This window comes from Fonsecaea pedrosoi, assembly GCF_000835455.1.
Source record: "Fonsecaea pedrosoi CBS 271.37 unplaced genomic scaffold supercont1.4, whole genome shotgun sequence".
Taxonomy (NCBI): Eukaryota; Fungi; Ascomycota; class Eurotiomycetes; order Chaetothyriales; family Herpotrichiellaceae; genus Fonsecaea; species Fonsecaea pedrosoi.
In genome coordinates, this window is record NW_013550612.1 from 1,824,855 (window position 1) to 1,840,482 (window position 15,628).

General features: G+C 49.6%; 3 protein-coding genes across 3 annotated transcripts; 1 reads left to right on the top strand and 2 right to left on the bottom strand.

Annotated features, from left to right (window-relative positions):
* Nucleotides 1–2,647: 2,647 nt before the first annotated feature.
* Z517_06458 (uncharacterized protein) lies at nt 2,648–3,509 on the top strand (the record flags this gene model as incomplete). The annotated part of the gene is made up of 3 exons (XM_013428197.1): nt 2,648–2,915; nt 2,960–3,190; nt 3,223–3,509. The coding sequence occupies 3 exons, from the start codon at nt 2,648–2,650 to the stop codon at nt 3,507–3,509; spliced, it is 786 nt and encodes a 261-aa protein (XP_013283651.1).
* Nucleotides 3,510–7,244: 3,735 nt separating this feature from the next.
* Nucleotides 7,245–10,262, bottom strand: Z517_06459 (uncharacterized protein; the record flags this gene model as incomplete). The annotated part of the gene is made up of 1 exon (XM_013428198.1): nt 7,245–10,262. The coding sequence occupies one exon, from the start codon at nt 10,260–10,262 to the stop codon at nt 7,245–7,247; it is 3,018 nt and encodes a 1,005-aa protein (XP_013283652.1).
* A 731-nt stretch (nt 10,263–10,993) lies between these two features.
* Z517_06460 (uncharacterized protein) lies at nt 10,994–14,166 on the bottom strand (the record flags this gene model as incomplete). The annotated part of the gene is made up of 4 exons (XM_013428199.1): nt 10,994–11,855; nt 11,976–12,429; nt 12,476–13,057; nt 13,113–14,166. 4 exons carry the CDS (start codon nt 14,164–14,166, stop codon nt 10,994–10,996), a joined length of 2,952 nt encoding a protein of 983 aa, XP_013283653.1.
* Between the last annotated feature and the right edge of the window lie 1,462 nt (nt 14,167–15,628).

A 15,628-nucleotide genomic window follows, 5' to 3' on the forward strand; every position in this document is an offset into this window, starting at 1 on the left:
CTCCGGTCTTGCGAGAACAGATTACGCGTCGAGTCTCCAAAGATCCCCTCTACGTGTCCTCACTGTGGGAAAACATTGCCCGTGCATAACAAGACACGGCATCTCCGGTCTTGCGAGAACAGATTACGCGTCGAGTCTCTAAAGATCCCCTCTACGTGTCCTCACTGTGGGAAAACATTACCCGTGCATAACAAGACACGGCACCTCCGATCTTGTCAAGTTCAGCTTCATACCCCAATACTACGCATGCCTGAAGTTCATCCACGAGAACAGCTTCTTCAGTGCCTAGAAGAGAGCGCACCAGACTTTCCGCCAGACATAAAAGAGGTTCTCCATCAAATTCGTTGGTCTACTCTCGACTGTATCACCGAGGACACTCGCGACATCTGGGAGTCAGCATCAATATCAATACCTACAAATATCCCTTCTGACTCTTGTTGGGTCGGGACTCAGCCGATAACTGAAGAGCTATTCTCTTCGATTCTCAACGGTAAGTTCGATATCACTACTTAACGGCTAAACTAATAGGATTATAGAGTCGCCACAGGCCTTTCGTGGTACCGAGTTCGACCCCTTGAGTAGAGACGCAGCATTATTTCAGTTTCTCGAACCGAACGCTCAAAATCCAGCTTACTTGATGAACGCATATGTGGAACTTTCGCCAGACTGTCGAATGAACATACCTAGAATTCTTTACCCCGACTTCAAACCTTACAACACCGAAACATCTCACAGCTGCAATATCACTCCTCGCTACGTTATTGTCCACCCGCATATTGATCAGACTAGAGACTCTCTCATTACGGTTCTTGGGAAGTGCCGAAAATTAGTCGCAATGTGGCCACTCACCGATCATAATAAAGAGCTTCTTCTACAATACACCAAACAGCCAAAGCCACCAATATCCCTCTGGAAACAGTTTGAAGCCCCATTATTAGATTCAATCGACTCAACTCGGGGGCTTTTTATGCAGGCTGCCGTTATTCACGGCACTATCTGTATCGAAGGAGGTATACTTATTGGCATTAATACATTCTCTGCGCGAAGTGCTTTTAGCAGTCTACAATGTTTTCTATATGAGCTCGAGGCTCAGTTAGAACAGGATTATGTCGACATCTTCCGCCTCTTTACATTACAGCTTCACGCGCTATCTGGGCACCAAAGCATTTCTCGGGAGTTCTTGAGACACTGGGTGTTTTTAAGTGAGCGACTTAATCGTGTTCTCGGCCAGCGCGTTTCTCGGACTCCACTGACAAAGAAAGAAAAACGGGAACTCCAAGATCTATTACGCACCCTATTAGCAGTCGCTGGACAGGAAGGAGTTCTACCCAAGAGTTGCGATAACGATGGCGTATCACATTTCCGGCAGGCGCATTTATTAGTTGCAGGACTGAATGAGCGAGACATAGCGAACGTGATAACGTAAAGTTGAGTAGCTTAAGAAAGACACATCAGATGATAACTCGTCCAGTTACCGCTTGTACGAAATTAGCACATTTTAGAAGGCATTCTATACTTAGGTCTCTTCCGGATACGTATCTGTATCAATCGATAACGGCATTCGAAAGAATTAAGGAGGTATCCTAACCCTGAGCCTAGGCTACGAAAGATATCAGAAGTTCCTGAACAAATGTGTCCGTTATTAACTTTAAATCACGACGCCCAACTCCTGGTTGCACGAGTAGCTTCTTTGGCTGACCTGCCCCTGGACTTACACAAACTGCCGTGGTTGACGTCATTTAGTTCATAGTGGATATGGATAGTGTGAAGCCATCAAGTTATTCCCAGAAAGATGTATTTAGGAGAGATACGAAAGAACGAACGGATCCTTCCTAGCTGACAGTAGCAAAGTCGCGAGACTCCTCAGCGCTTCCTTGGAGAAGTACAGATCTCATAGCTTCTATATTATCTTCTATAGTGCTTGATTGCGCAAAAGTACCGCAAGACTTCTCAGTCGCGCAACGCCACTGATCCCATTGACTCCAGAGCTCCGTTGGGGGGTTTGGGATTAGTTGTAAGCAATTACAATTCCAAAGAATACCGCATGTACAAGATCTGACCTGACTGGCGATTGTCTTTGGACGGCAATCAAAAGCCTCTCTTACTTTTGGTGCTCCGTTTCTTCAAAGACCGCGCTTACAAGTGTCGATACCTCGCCAACTGGGTCGCATCATGGATTGCTTTTCGTTGGGGTTGAATTTCGGTCGGTTCACCTCGAGTCCATATTTAGAGCTCCTGTTTGACCGGTACAGGCGCTACAAGGAATGAAGTTTGCATCTGGATTGTTCTCCAACTGGTTCAAGACTTTACCATATTCAAGGCTGCAGCTGCGACATATGCATCCCAATTCACCCACAGGAACATCGTGGATGCCTTCCACGCTCATATCTTAAATCTCTCCATGGATTTTCACCGTGTTCAACCATCTAGCGAGCTTTTAGCAGCCCTCGAACCTAGTAGAGCTCTTAGTAATATTAATCAGGAGCTGGCCTCCGGCCTCATTTCCCCGCTGGTCGACCTTCTCGTCGCTACGATATACCTCTATCGGAATAACCGTGCTCGTGAAGCTGTTTCTGACCATTTCCTATTTATCGGTGGCTCATCAAGGCTCATCCTGGAATCTGAGCTATTTCGACATCGTGTCACAATGGACTGGAGAATGACAAACTTTCTACAGGAGTCGTTCCAGCACTATCAGGTAATTTCATTATTTAACCGACAAGAATCCGAGGTCAAGGTGTTGTCAGGTATATTGCACAAGTTTCTTAGGGCACAATTCCAACACCACAAAGGTTACTATTTAATTGCCAACATCCGAAGGCTATTGTTACGGCTGGGACTACTAGCAGCAGCTATCTTTGTCGCGGACGCCGTCCAGGGCGCATCATCACCGGGCCGCTTCATTGGCCTCGCTAGTTATTGGGCTTCGATATCAGATGATCTTACCAAACTGGCAAAGCGACCGATAAGGATATCAAGGAAAGACTAGTCTCGATCGAGAAACTCATCCAGATTTTCTACAAGCAGCCGACTATCGTGAACGGAAGCAAGCAGTTGGAGATACAGGCCGAAGACATTTCATTTGACCGAGTCTCGTTCTCGTACGATAGTGAGCATAGAGCAATTCGCAATGTCACCTTTAGAGTCCCAGGTGGATCGAGCGTTGCCATAGTTGGAGAAAGTGGTAGTGGTAAATCCACTCTCGTCAGTCTCTTCGCACAGACGATGTGCAAGAAGGTGTCATTCAGATCGATAATCAGGACATTCGAGACGTCACCCTCTCCAGCTTGAGGGAGCAGATCACCATCACTCCTCAACATATCGAGGTGTTCGACCGGTCGGTCATGGAAAACGTCCAATTCGGGAGACTTGAAGCATCAAATGAGGAGGTCATCGAAGTATGCAAAGCAGTAGGACTGCACGACGCCATTATGAAATTTCCAGCGAAATACGAGACAGGGGTTGGTGAACGGGCACCACACTCAGCGGCGGGCAGTGCTAACGGATAGGAATCGCTCGAGTCATGCTGAAAAAGCCAAAGCTTATAGTCCTTGACGAGCCAACGTCAGCTGTCAACTCTCGCAAAGAGAATCGCATCCTGAAGGCTCTCCACGATCTATGTCGCGGCCACACTACGCTTATGATTACCCACCGGCTCTCAACAGTCAAGGACACTGACCTCATCCTTGTGTTACATGATGGTTCTATCGTAGAAAGAGGCAGCCACGCGGAGCTATTGGAACAAACGAGGGAGGTATTCTGAACTCTGGCCCTTGCAAACGTCTCCAGAAGCCAACTGAAATTCTCACGTCTCAGAAGGTATTCTATAGCAACCATTTATGGACTGAAATCGGCGCCGTGAGACCTTGTCGCGGTCTTTTGCTCTCTGATCTCCTTCTGGCCCTTCGTTGACTGGGAACCTGATCGGCAAGGTAGCCCAGAGTGCCTTCTTTATGAAGAAACTATCGTCGTCTCCATCACCAATTTCTCTGGGCTAGTCTAGAATTTGGGATTGAGGAACTGGCCTTTAAGTCCTCCTCATCACCAAGGTATACCACCAAACAACCTTCCCTTTCCCAGGATTCTGCTAGGACGCCGTACAATTGAGAGGCCAGTATCTGATGATGCTGGCAGTAGACGGGGCATTCAACGTTCATTTAGTTCAAGTACGAAGAAGGCTCAGAGTGTGGGGTTTGCCGTCATTATAAATGCCTGGACATTGCAAAAGCTAAAGAAGAATGAAAAACAATACCACCCCTTCAACGCCATCAAGCTGCTCCACCCTTTCTCAAGTCGATAAATCCGTAACAATAAGTTCATGTCTTTGGGGAGTACGTGATCCTATTGATCATTGATTGCATTGCCATGTCTTTCCTTAATTGCATAAAAACACCAGTGCCGGCCCAGTGACAGCTTCACATGCAGTTCCTGCAGGACAACAGATCGACGCGTCCACATTGCCGGGCAAGTCAAGACAAACATTGTCTCGAAAAAAGTTCGGTGTGTTTATAGCACAGCTAACCGCGGTAATTTGAGAGGGGATGACTTCCGTAGTCGTAGTTGTTGAAGGTACAGGAATGGTCGCGAAGAGCGTGGTCAACGCCACTGTATCAGATATGACCACCACAGGAGGGACCGATTGTTGTGGTAGGGCAACAGCCCTTTCAAGGAGGCAAAAAGAAAGGAGTTCAAAGAGATACATTGCAATCGAGGTTCGTTGATTTGGAAGATTGTGGAATGGAGGACTGTCTCGATCTGCCGGAAGTGCAACGTTCTTATAACCGGCGGGATACCTTCTCACGAGTCAAAGTTCATAATCTTCAGCCCCCAAGAATGATGGCCAACTTCTCGTTAGCGAGGTCAGTTGCAGAACATCGCATCTCAATCGTGCCTCCTTTATATTGCCTACATAGTATAGCAACTTTCTTCTCGCTATCATTCTCCGTATTTAGTATAGCCTAAGTACTATTATACGGCTACTTAAAAAGGCCCCGAATTTAGGCCACCTAAACCATCCTATTTGCCCGCCAATTACGGACAGGATTAGGTATAGATCATACGAGAAGACCCGCCAGACTTTACCCAAGCTAGCTAAACGGTTAACATTAGCTCTGGCGTTCCTTGAATCGTGGGGCTAAAAATCGGGGCTTCGACCATAGGTAGTAAATTGCAGCATAACAAGGCCTCTCCTTCTAGCCTAGGAAAGCTATGTCGATGAATCGGGAAGCTCTATTTTTACCTCGATCATATGATCATAACTACAAGCCGGTAGACTAATCGGGAATAGATAACATTATTGCCCTAATCGACGTCGGCCCCTTCGGTAACATTGCGCTGCGCCCCGGCTTACAGTTACGCAATCTTTTCAAAGTTGGAGAGGTCCCTTTTTTGGTCCAGGGAGCAATCGCAGTCGGATAAAGAGTTCCCAGTTTTAGTTCCCATGGAAAGTACCACCTCCAATGTTCCTTTGGTATAATACTGCTGAATTCTGTAAGCGGGAACTACATGAGGGGATCGGAAATTCGGCACAGTCTTTCACTATGGCAGATTCAAAAGCCTACAACCTCCAGTGTACTATCAACCGCAAGCTTTGCCAAGACAAAAGCTCCCTCCGAAAGCTTACGGCTCACCATAAACTGAATGCCCAACTTCAGCGACTAGGGGTATCTACTGACGAAGTGCCACCAAGAGACATAGAAGCGTTCCATCAAACCTATAATAATAGAGGTATGGAGCACCCAGGGCTCTGTAATATAATGAACGCGCATAGACTTGCTGAGAGATTGTTCACTTTGACATTGGCGGATACATCGCCACGCTTCATAGGTCATTTGGAGATCCCTCACTTGCAACCGCAGGGCGAGGCCATAGGGGAAAGTCGGATCAATAGATGAATGGGGGCTCTGGGCACCGCCAGAAGGCACTCTCGTTGGACAGATTAGCGTCGTTGGAGACGGGATAGCACTTCCGCTATAAATAACAAAAACACGGCTGAATTGGGTATCTTCGAAGCCTGTATTAATAGAGTCCATCCAAACGGCTAATCCAATTTTCCGATTCTTCGACTTCTCATCTCTAGTGGGAGATCTGTGCTCCATCTGTGATATTCCATTGTCCTCTACCTGACCATTTTTGCATGACCATGACCATGCCGACAGAGCCCGGCAACCTCCACATATACATTACAGTCTTTAGCGCAGAGGCATCAGAGTGATTCAACAGTATGTATCCGCCATTCAAGAAGAGTCCAACAGCAACGTCCGCACGGGAGGGAAGTATATGGCACCTAGGGTCTTATCGGTGCCGTGGGCCTCTAAAAGCGCAAATACAGGAAAGTGGCCGTGGTGTACCACGTGAAATGGAAAGGTTTCCCCAGCAGCGACATGACTTGGGAGCCAGAGAATCACCTCTCCCGGGGTGACTTGGAGCTTCTATGATCGGAAAATGGACGAGGCAACACTGCCGCGGGAACTTCCTAGTTTAACAGGCACAATGACCTGCTGCGACCTTGAAGATGACGATATCTTCGAGACCCGGGGGAAAAGCATAAGTCAACGAGAACGGAATGACCAGCAGGTGAAATCTGTTGAAGACAGCCGCCGTCATCAGCCTTAACCACCCGTTCGTGGCCGAATGGCAAGGAAGAACCCGCCAACAAATGCGAAACCCTTCAAACCTGATGAGCCAGACCAGACCTTCTTCAGAAGATGTATCAAAGGAATGGCTCCAACTTGCAAGAAACGAATTCGACATTACCTACGCCCGCTTACAGTTCAACTGAGAATTACTATAAGCCCTGGATAGATATTCGCGAGGCATTTCAATATCCTAGGTTACCTAAATGCCTCGTAATATCATATAGTCTATCACGGCACTTTCAATTTGTTCTCCTCTCTTCTCATCGAACTAGATATACCCTAACGAGACTTTCTAAGAGAATGCTCCTTGTCGTCCGGCCAAACTATCCTGAGCCTCGCAACTAGGCCCTGAGGCTATCATGAAGATACGAAAAGCTCGAAGCCACCGTGGTGCGAATCTGTGGGAGCGATAAATTGGGTCATTCGAAGTTGTCCGGGGAAAATCGAAGATCTGCGTACCAATTAAATGCAGGCTTACACCGCTTGTTCCGAGGACAGGGTCATGGCAGCAACGTGATGGGCCCCAACACCGATCGACAGACAGACAGGTCTCCGTTCCAGCCACGGGAGGAAGTTGCTAGTTTTGGGCGATATGAAGCATAACGCCTAGAGTAGACGGGCTCGGCATACAGGACATCGACATTTTGCCCTTCCCCAATATCTTTTGCCGTAGTAGACCGTGATCTCTTCCCCGTCAAAGATATTTCGGGCAGCAACGATTGCAATCCTAAACTTCCCCGATACCCTCATCCCTCTGAAGCGGGCCGATGGATCACAGCTGCTATTAGCCAACCTGTAGACACTGCCGCACTTAGCACAGTTTATCTGGGCGACTGTAGGCTCGCCAAGAATATCGCTCCGGTCCACTTGTATACATCGACCGTTGGCGTACATATCGGGAGGCGATAATTCGCCGGTGATGAAGTCGATAATATCGCCCTCCGAATACACGATTTGGCCCGCTTCCCACGCGACGGCTTGCAAGCCTCGGTTCTTGTCCTGATATTTACGGGTATAGTCCCGGATGCGAGGCTGTGTCTTGTGACGGATGGCAGCGCACTGGCAATCTCCCCTGTGGCACAATTCGCACGGGCAATTACTCCGATGACACACCTTGCACTCAACCCCACCAGAAGGAGGCAGAGACGTTGGATCAACCGGCCACGGCGAATCGTCGGGCCATTCGTCTGGTCTGGGCCAATCTGGGTACGCATTAGGATCATAGACGTTTTCGTGCTTTGCTGGGAAGAGCTCTAGAGTAGAGAGCAACTTTGCCTTCGAAATTCTATCCAGAGATACATTCTGACTCTCCCAGATGAAATCAACATCGTCTGCTGTTGGGTCTAATGAATGTTCGAATGCTCTCCCCGCGACGCAGAGAGCAGACGTGTGCTCGTCGTCTAGACGAGAACATAGGAAGGCAAATATTCTTTCGTTGAGGTCAAGCCAGGAGCTTGAAGAAAAGCCAGATCGTCGATTTCCAACGGGGATGAAGCAAAGGATACCGGGAAAGGCCTTGTGATATTTCCGCCACTTCTCGCCCTTCTCTCGGTGGTATAAGTACTGGCGATTCGACATCCCCGTACGCCGAAGGATGTCCGCAATGACGGCTGTCTCACTCCTCAGACGGTCACCCTTGAGCTTGTCGACATGATCGGCAAGACGGACTTGAAATAACCGAGTAAGAAAGCCATGAAAGGCTGTCTTGCAAGAGAGCATGCTGATGACATTCATATCGTTCTCGACCATTCGGGTAGGATCTTCGCTTTGGATTTGTCTTTTGGAAGGACTTGTGATGGAATTCATTCTGAATCCTGGTTCGGTGTCTCGACGACCCTGGACGATATCGAAGAACTGCTTGATTGCATCTCTACTCTGAATAGCCGCCACCATCCGTGAGACAAGATCGGTGACATCCTTGGTTTCATTCATGATCGTGTCGGCTGGACTGGGTGTGGTCCGAACCTTGGCCTTTTTTCTGGACTGCTGCGCGGTCTGCACGTCTCCGTGCCTCTTTCGGGGTCCCTTTCCTTGCTTGTCGATCCCAAATTCTGTCCTCGCCGTCTCACCGCTCCGGGTCGGAGCTGGTCGACGGTTTCTAGCTAGCTGCTTGTGTCCTTGGGACTGGACCGAGCTATAAGATCCCGTGGAGACCGCGTCATCTTGTTCGCGCTGTAGTTCATTTGGGCTACGGAACTCCAAGATCGCGTTCGAAATGGGGGGTCCGGGACAAGTGCGGCTGCAATCGGAGTAGCCCTTGATACTCCACTCGGGGCCGCCATAGTTCACGGCTTCGGCGGTGGTCGGACCAACGGTGCCTCCTTGGTGGTAGATATCTCCCCACACCAGGACGACCTCGCCCGGACGTTGAACGAATGTGACAAAGGAAGCCCCCATGGCCTTGAGCTTCGACCGCGGGATCCAGCGAGAGGCGTGTCGTACTCTCTGCGCGCATTTCCCACCTTTCACTGCATTCTCGACGAGGTAGCCATCTTTCTGAGCCACGGCACACCAGGATTTTTCTTTTCCACTGTATAGGGCATTTAACGATATTAAGTTTGCGTCCTCACGATGTATGGTGAAGACAGACCCGTCCTCGCCTGACAAATATCCATACGGCCGATGGAGCCCGTCAACGATATACTTTGTGTGATCCAATAGGTTATCCTTCAAGGGCCAGATTAGGGACTCCGCAGGTAAGCCCAGCCGTCGTCGATCTTCGGCCGTCCAGGCTGGAGTATCCGTACAGTAGCGCATCTTGCTCACGGCTTCCGGGTCGGCAAGACGACGCTCCAACATCTCGGCCAATTCATCTGGCTCTGTGGGTATAGTTCTGGTATGGCTAATGTCCAGCGTCTCCAGTTTCTCTTGCCGCGAAATACAAAAAATGCCGTCCTGACCGAGACCAGACGTAAAGCTGGAGACACATGTCGTAACGCTGTGGGCAGCCTCTGCGCTGAAATCAAAATCACCTGGCAGTACGTACTTGAATATTCCCGTTTGCCGCGCACCAAGCATCTCAGCCTGCGAGAGAAGAAAGCGGGTGTCGCGACACTGATCCATGTCCAATGGCATCAGAACGACAATGCCGTGCTCCTCTCGATAAGGGACGATGGTGCCAGGATTCCGAGGAATTTCAGATACGCTGTATGTTGAAGCATCGGATGGAGGCATGGTCGACGAGACAGGTTCGCGCAAACGGCGTGGCATAGTTACGTCTACTGTAGTATTTTCTTCGACTTCTGGGGCTTCGACAGTGGTATGAACAGTAGTTGGAACAGTGGTTGGTGCTGCGGTGTCTGCAGAGGGTTCCCCAAGTTGCTGTCTCTCATGCGGTGGAGTCAAGATCTGTAATGCAGCTTCCGGAGGCATGTTTCGGTTATGGGCTCCTGTGTTTCGATCGTGACCCGTATTGACATCTGATCCTTCGACAACTGCTTTGACATACTTGATATCCTTCACTAGCGCTTCAATCATGGGCCGGATCGTATTCCAGGGCGACTGGCTTTGCTTGCGCGATTTGGCGGACGGGTGCCTGGGCCGGGGCAGATGCTTGTCCACTACAATCACGAGCTTTTGGAGCATCTCTTCCATGCATCGAATTCTCTCCTCGACATTTGACATGGCCGAAGGATGACGATCCGAAACTTGCGTGATGTTGAGAGCGGATTGTTCAAGATTCGCCCGTCTCTGTGGGTTGCGGGTAGAAAGGTTGATGTGCACGGGAACGGTTGGATGTGGCGATTGGCAAAACATAAGTAGACTAGAACTGCACGGGCCACAACTCCCTCAACGGAGTTGTGGCCCGTGCACGCGATGGGGCGAAGGAACTAATACAGAACAGTCTTGGCGTGTCACTCACGTGCTAATCGCGTCGTCCCTTCCTCACCCCTGAAGTGAATTTCGTCTTGCTTGCACATGCCTCGAAACGTCAGAATTACCCTCGATCATCAAACCAGACCCACCTGTAGATCGTGAGGCGGTGACATATCGCCAAAAGTAATTCAAAGCGGAGGACACGCATGGACTGATGTCTATCTACGTGGATTCAACCCCAACCCTATGATAGCCAATCAAAAGTTCCCGACAAAATTTGTCGGGGACCTCTAATTGGCTGGGCTTGTTTAACACGTAAAAGATGACAGCCATACCAATTCTTCGGCCTTTTCTTGGACACCGCCTCATGACTCTCTATGGGTTAACCTGGAATTGGGTATGTTGCTATGGCTTTCCAGAGACCACGCGGCGAATCGAGTTCGTCGACCCCACCATTTCGCCGTCCATCCTTCCATTCGCGAGGCGGACGTTCGGAGCCTACTGAACCTACCGCAAGGCTCAATCTACGTCGGCCCCGCTTACAGTACACGCCGCCTTTTTGTTGCACATTGTCCGTAGGCCCATTCCCTTTTCCTCTTCCGGTGGTTCGCCGTTCCCAAGTGAGCGGCAAGGTCTTGTGCCAGTATTAGCTTCTGTAGTGAGTATGGCGAGCCGCTAATGTTACACGGCTCCGAACGGCCTTGTTTGAGGCGTACGGTGAATTTATCCGAGACGCTCAGCTCCACACGCTTTCGAAAGTTTCCGTCCGCGTCGAGGAAGGAGCTGTCGCCAAAGTTTCCTGTAACTGGGTGCTCGTCCAGGAAAAATGTGGCAGAGCAACATGACAACCGGTGAAGTAAGAGAGAAAATGCTCCGCCCCGACGGCGCTCCGAGCATTGGATGTAACCGACCGCTACAAACTTACCGTTAATTTTCTCTGGTATAGATTCTAATTCGAAGTAAAACAGGGAGGCAAGCATGTGGCGGGCGATACTATCAATCGTTCTGGATAGTGAGTCGTCGACCTGAACTTTTGACCTCAGCTCGGACATGGTCTTTGTATCATCTAACCTCGGTTCTGCTCGGTCGAATTCAACGTCGAGACGGTGATATCGGGGATTAGTTTGGAAAGCCTGTCTGACTTTCTTGTCGCGCATCTTCTCCCAGAATAAACGATACAGTCTCGGTAATGCTTTATTCTTCCACGGATGGGCTGTAAGTGTAGTAGACGCCGTGTCACTCTTCGGCTGGCCAGTGCCCAGAGAAATAACAAAGTCTGGTTCTTCAGTTAACGGGAACGCTGAAGTGAATTCGGACAGAGCGGAAATGAGTGGATCGTTCTCCAGAGGACCCGCATCCTGAAACGTGCCAACTTCATCGATGTGCTTCGGCGGGAAAAAGCTGTGAGATAGTTAGCAACTCCACGGAGAAGGGTTAGGTAGCATACCCAGGCGCCGCTGAGGCTGATCGTGCTCTATTCAAGTGTCAGTGGTGCCCATAGGCAGGTTAATGAAGACTTACATCTCCCAAACGGGCACTCTTCCGAGACCGTCTTTCGGTTTGATGACTTGGTCTGTGGCCTCGTCAGCTACTTCAGCAGGCGAGCGCTCCACGGGCTCACCTAGGTGTCGATCCTGTGTTCCAACACCATTGTAATTGGTGAATATACGACACGACGGCCTGTCGTGAACCGTAGCGACAGGCAAACCGATCCTCGTCCCTATTGATGTTGCGTATGAATAGTCGAGAATGCTCCCCTCCGTACCAAATACCTCTTTCAAGGCGCCTTCAATATTTTCGGCCGCATAAAGGCCGTCGGCCAAATACGACCCTATAAGCTCCCGAAGACGAGAAAGAAGGGGGATACCTAAACCTTTCCGGCGCTTAAAAGTGTGCTTTGCTAATTGTTCAAACACGTCCAATGACCGTTCAATTGACCACCCCTTGTGGAACATAGCCAGGATAATCAAACCCCCTTAAATCGTTAGTATCGAACTCCCTAAAGCGGTGGAGAAACTAACCTGAACTCACCCCGAAAGCGAGCTTGAAGAACTTTTGAAAGGGAATCGGCAAATCAATACGATCCCGTATTCGTTTCATGATCTCCAGCGGTATCACGGCGCGTATCCCACCTCCGTCAATACACAGGACTCCCGCTCCGGCTGTAGGAGGATGCACTTTGACGACCATCTCTCTGGGCAGCAAGACACTACACAGGGAGCATCGACGCACCTTGAAGTCCCAGGGATCATCCGAGCTCTGATCGCCAAAATTCATCACACAAGTCTGACAGACGCAGTGGCCACAGTGCTGGTTGTATTGAGGTCTGCGGCGTAAACAAGAGAAACAGGTACTGTCGCTTCGAATACTTAGCCAGCGGTCCTGGAATCGCTCAAGGTTCTCTCTGTGAATTTCTGCCGAGGCTTTGCCCCCTCGCTGAACGGATTGCCCGAAATATTCGACAAGTTGATCCTCGACCAAATTAATAAAGCCACTCATGAGGATCACGTCGCTCGATTCATCGAAGGTCAGTACGCGAGACTTGCTCAACCTGCGTAGGATATCCCTATACAAGACCTGAAAAACGCTTCGTGGATCGAACACTGTACGACTGTTAGAAAATACACCACTCTCGGATAGGGCAGGAAGTGGGCTTACTGTGGGCGTCGGGAGGATAACTGTCTAGAAGGAAGCTAGAGGCGATAATCGGAACTGCGAACTCCGTTAGCTCGATAGGCGTTCTGACGTGCTTAAGAAACGTTAGTAGATGTTCCCCCAGGTCCGGGGCAACTGGGTTGTACGTCCTCGACGCCTTGATAAAACTGAACGGTTGCTCAATCGTTTTGGCGAGGTGTGCACGTGCATACTCGAACAGAGCGCCGAAATGAGTTGCAGAGAACAGGTGGCGTGTCTCATCTCTCGTCGTTCGGGTGTGATCCAATGCATCGAGAAGTCGCTCTTTCAGTCGTCGATGTCGACCTTCGACGGACATCGAACCAGCAGGGAAAAGCGCTACCACACTGATGTCCGAAAACTGTTCGTGTGGGTCTTCGGTCGTCTCCTCGTAGAGCATCCATAAAAATGCCCTTTTAGCCTCGTTTTCGCTTGCAGTTCCAGGAGGTATTTTATCACTGATGATAAGCACCCTCGGGTGCGTAGATCTGGGAAGGGTCGATGAGGTACCTTTCTCTAGCCATGCCGCTAACTGGATGGCAATCTGTCGAAAACCGCCTAGATCAGTGGAGAAGAAGCAGAAAACGTCAGTGAAGGGGAACAGCAGACGCGCGTAGATCCTGGAGGCGAGATCGCTCGGCGGCACGCCTGGTACATCAGTAATCCATTCAATAGCATGGCTCATTGTCTCATGGCACTTCTCTCTTGGGATTGACTTTATCTTCAAAGGTTGACTAGGTAAACCGAGGTCCGCCAGGAAGATTGGTTTACCGGGGAAAATTGTGGAAGGGTCGAGATGAAGGTGGACTCCATCGGCACTCTGCTTGCTTCTCAACCCAGAAGCCCGCTTCACACCAAAAAGTTCCCGAAGGGCGACTGATTTTGCTACATTCCCGATTAGCACAAGTAAGCTAGGCTTCTGGATATCGGGATATTGGATATATTTCGTAAGAGTGCGAAGCCTATCCGTCGCTAAAAGGGCGACTTCACTACCCTGACTGTAAAGTCCGAGCCAATGGCTATGGTCACAGCGCTTCATGATGAGGATGCGGATTGAAGAAATGTAACAGTAGTGCAAAGTCCTCTAGAGGAATGACATATATATTCTCTTGGGCTCACAGCGGCGAAATCGGAATCCAGACGAAAAATGGGACCCTCCTAGATTACACCCAGATTCTGGTCTTGGTCCAGGAAACGGGAAATAGGGCCACTCTCAGACAGTCTCTGGAATTGGGCTCCTTGGACCAAACGGGGGTCCCAACCGGTTATCCTCCCAGTCTAGCGCAAACGCCATAATTACCATGGCTTCTAGCAAATCTAAATTGACTGGTGGTGAAGAACACCTTACGGTCTCGAGCGCAAGGTACCATTAGGAAAGGACATTAGAGCTATCATGTCAAACTCTATTTTACTACCTCAGTGGGTGCAGAGCATGAGCATTTGGAAAACGGACAAGTCAGCAAGTCCTCGAACTTCTCCAGATCGAATCTACACCCGCCTCATCCAAGGAGGTCAAATACACCTGTGCGCCCTTTGTAGCAAACCTCGATCTCGAAAATACCAAAGACAACACCCTTTGCTACCGGGCCAAATCCCGGAACCTGGGATATGTTCCAGACCAGAATGTACACGAGCGCACAGCAAGCGATGGGAGCATTGTCATCCTCAACTTTTAGTCGAGGTCCACCACTACTATCACCGCGGCGACGGTTTCGAGGCGGGCGCCCATCCAACCGACACTCCCGAACTGCCCGGAGAAAGTTCCTTAAGAGGCCGAGCTGAGGTGGCTGGCGACTCTCTCCACGCATGTTTTCAACCGAGGCGCGCACAGGGCCGGCTGGTCCCAATGAGAGAGGAGTCACCCCCTCCTGTGAACAGGCATACTAAACCTACCTTGCATTATTACTAACTTGCGCGATAGATAGATGAAGGTGAGCGAACAGAAATCGAGAAAAATGAGTGTAAACAAACAGTCTATCCTTGTTTGAGTGGTCCTATCTATACAGATCATCATCTCCGCCTCACCCCCGAAATCAAAAGCAGGGACTTGCACAATAAGTAAATCATTGGAAATGCATGCCGAGTTCTGTCGGGACCACCATTATCTTTTCCAGCATTTCCTGTTTCTTAAAATACTCAAATCAAACGACGGCGGGTCTGGAATAGTACGTGCTTGCCTTCGAGTCAATCTTTGTACGGTTTCATCCGACGCTGGCTTGTTAGCCTTCGATTCTTTGTTGGTGCGTGGTAGTGAAACCACCGATTTTTTCTCAGCTGCACCGCTAGAACCGAGGCGCTGCTTCCGAATAAAGTGTTCTATATCTGATGGGCCTTCGTGTTCGGACTTGGGATGAGAGAGCTTCTCATAGGTTAGAAATATACATGTGTATATATCTCGAGCGTTTAGCTTACAATGTCTGAACTCAGCCACGACAACACTTCTTCATTCGATGTGTAGCAATAGAGGGTCCCTTTGACTCGATTGCGGACAAGGAACGCAA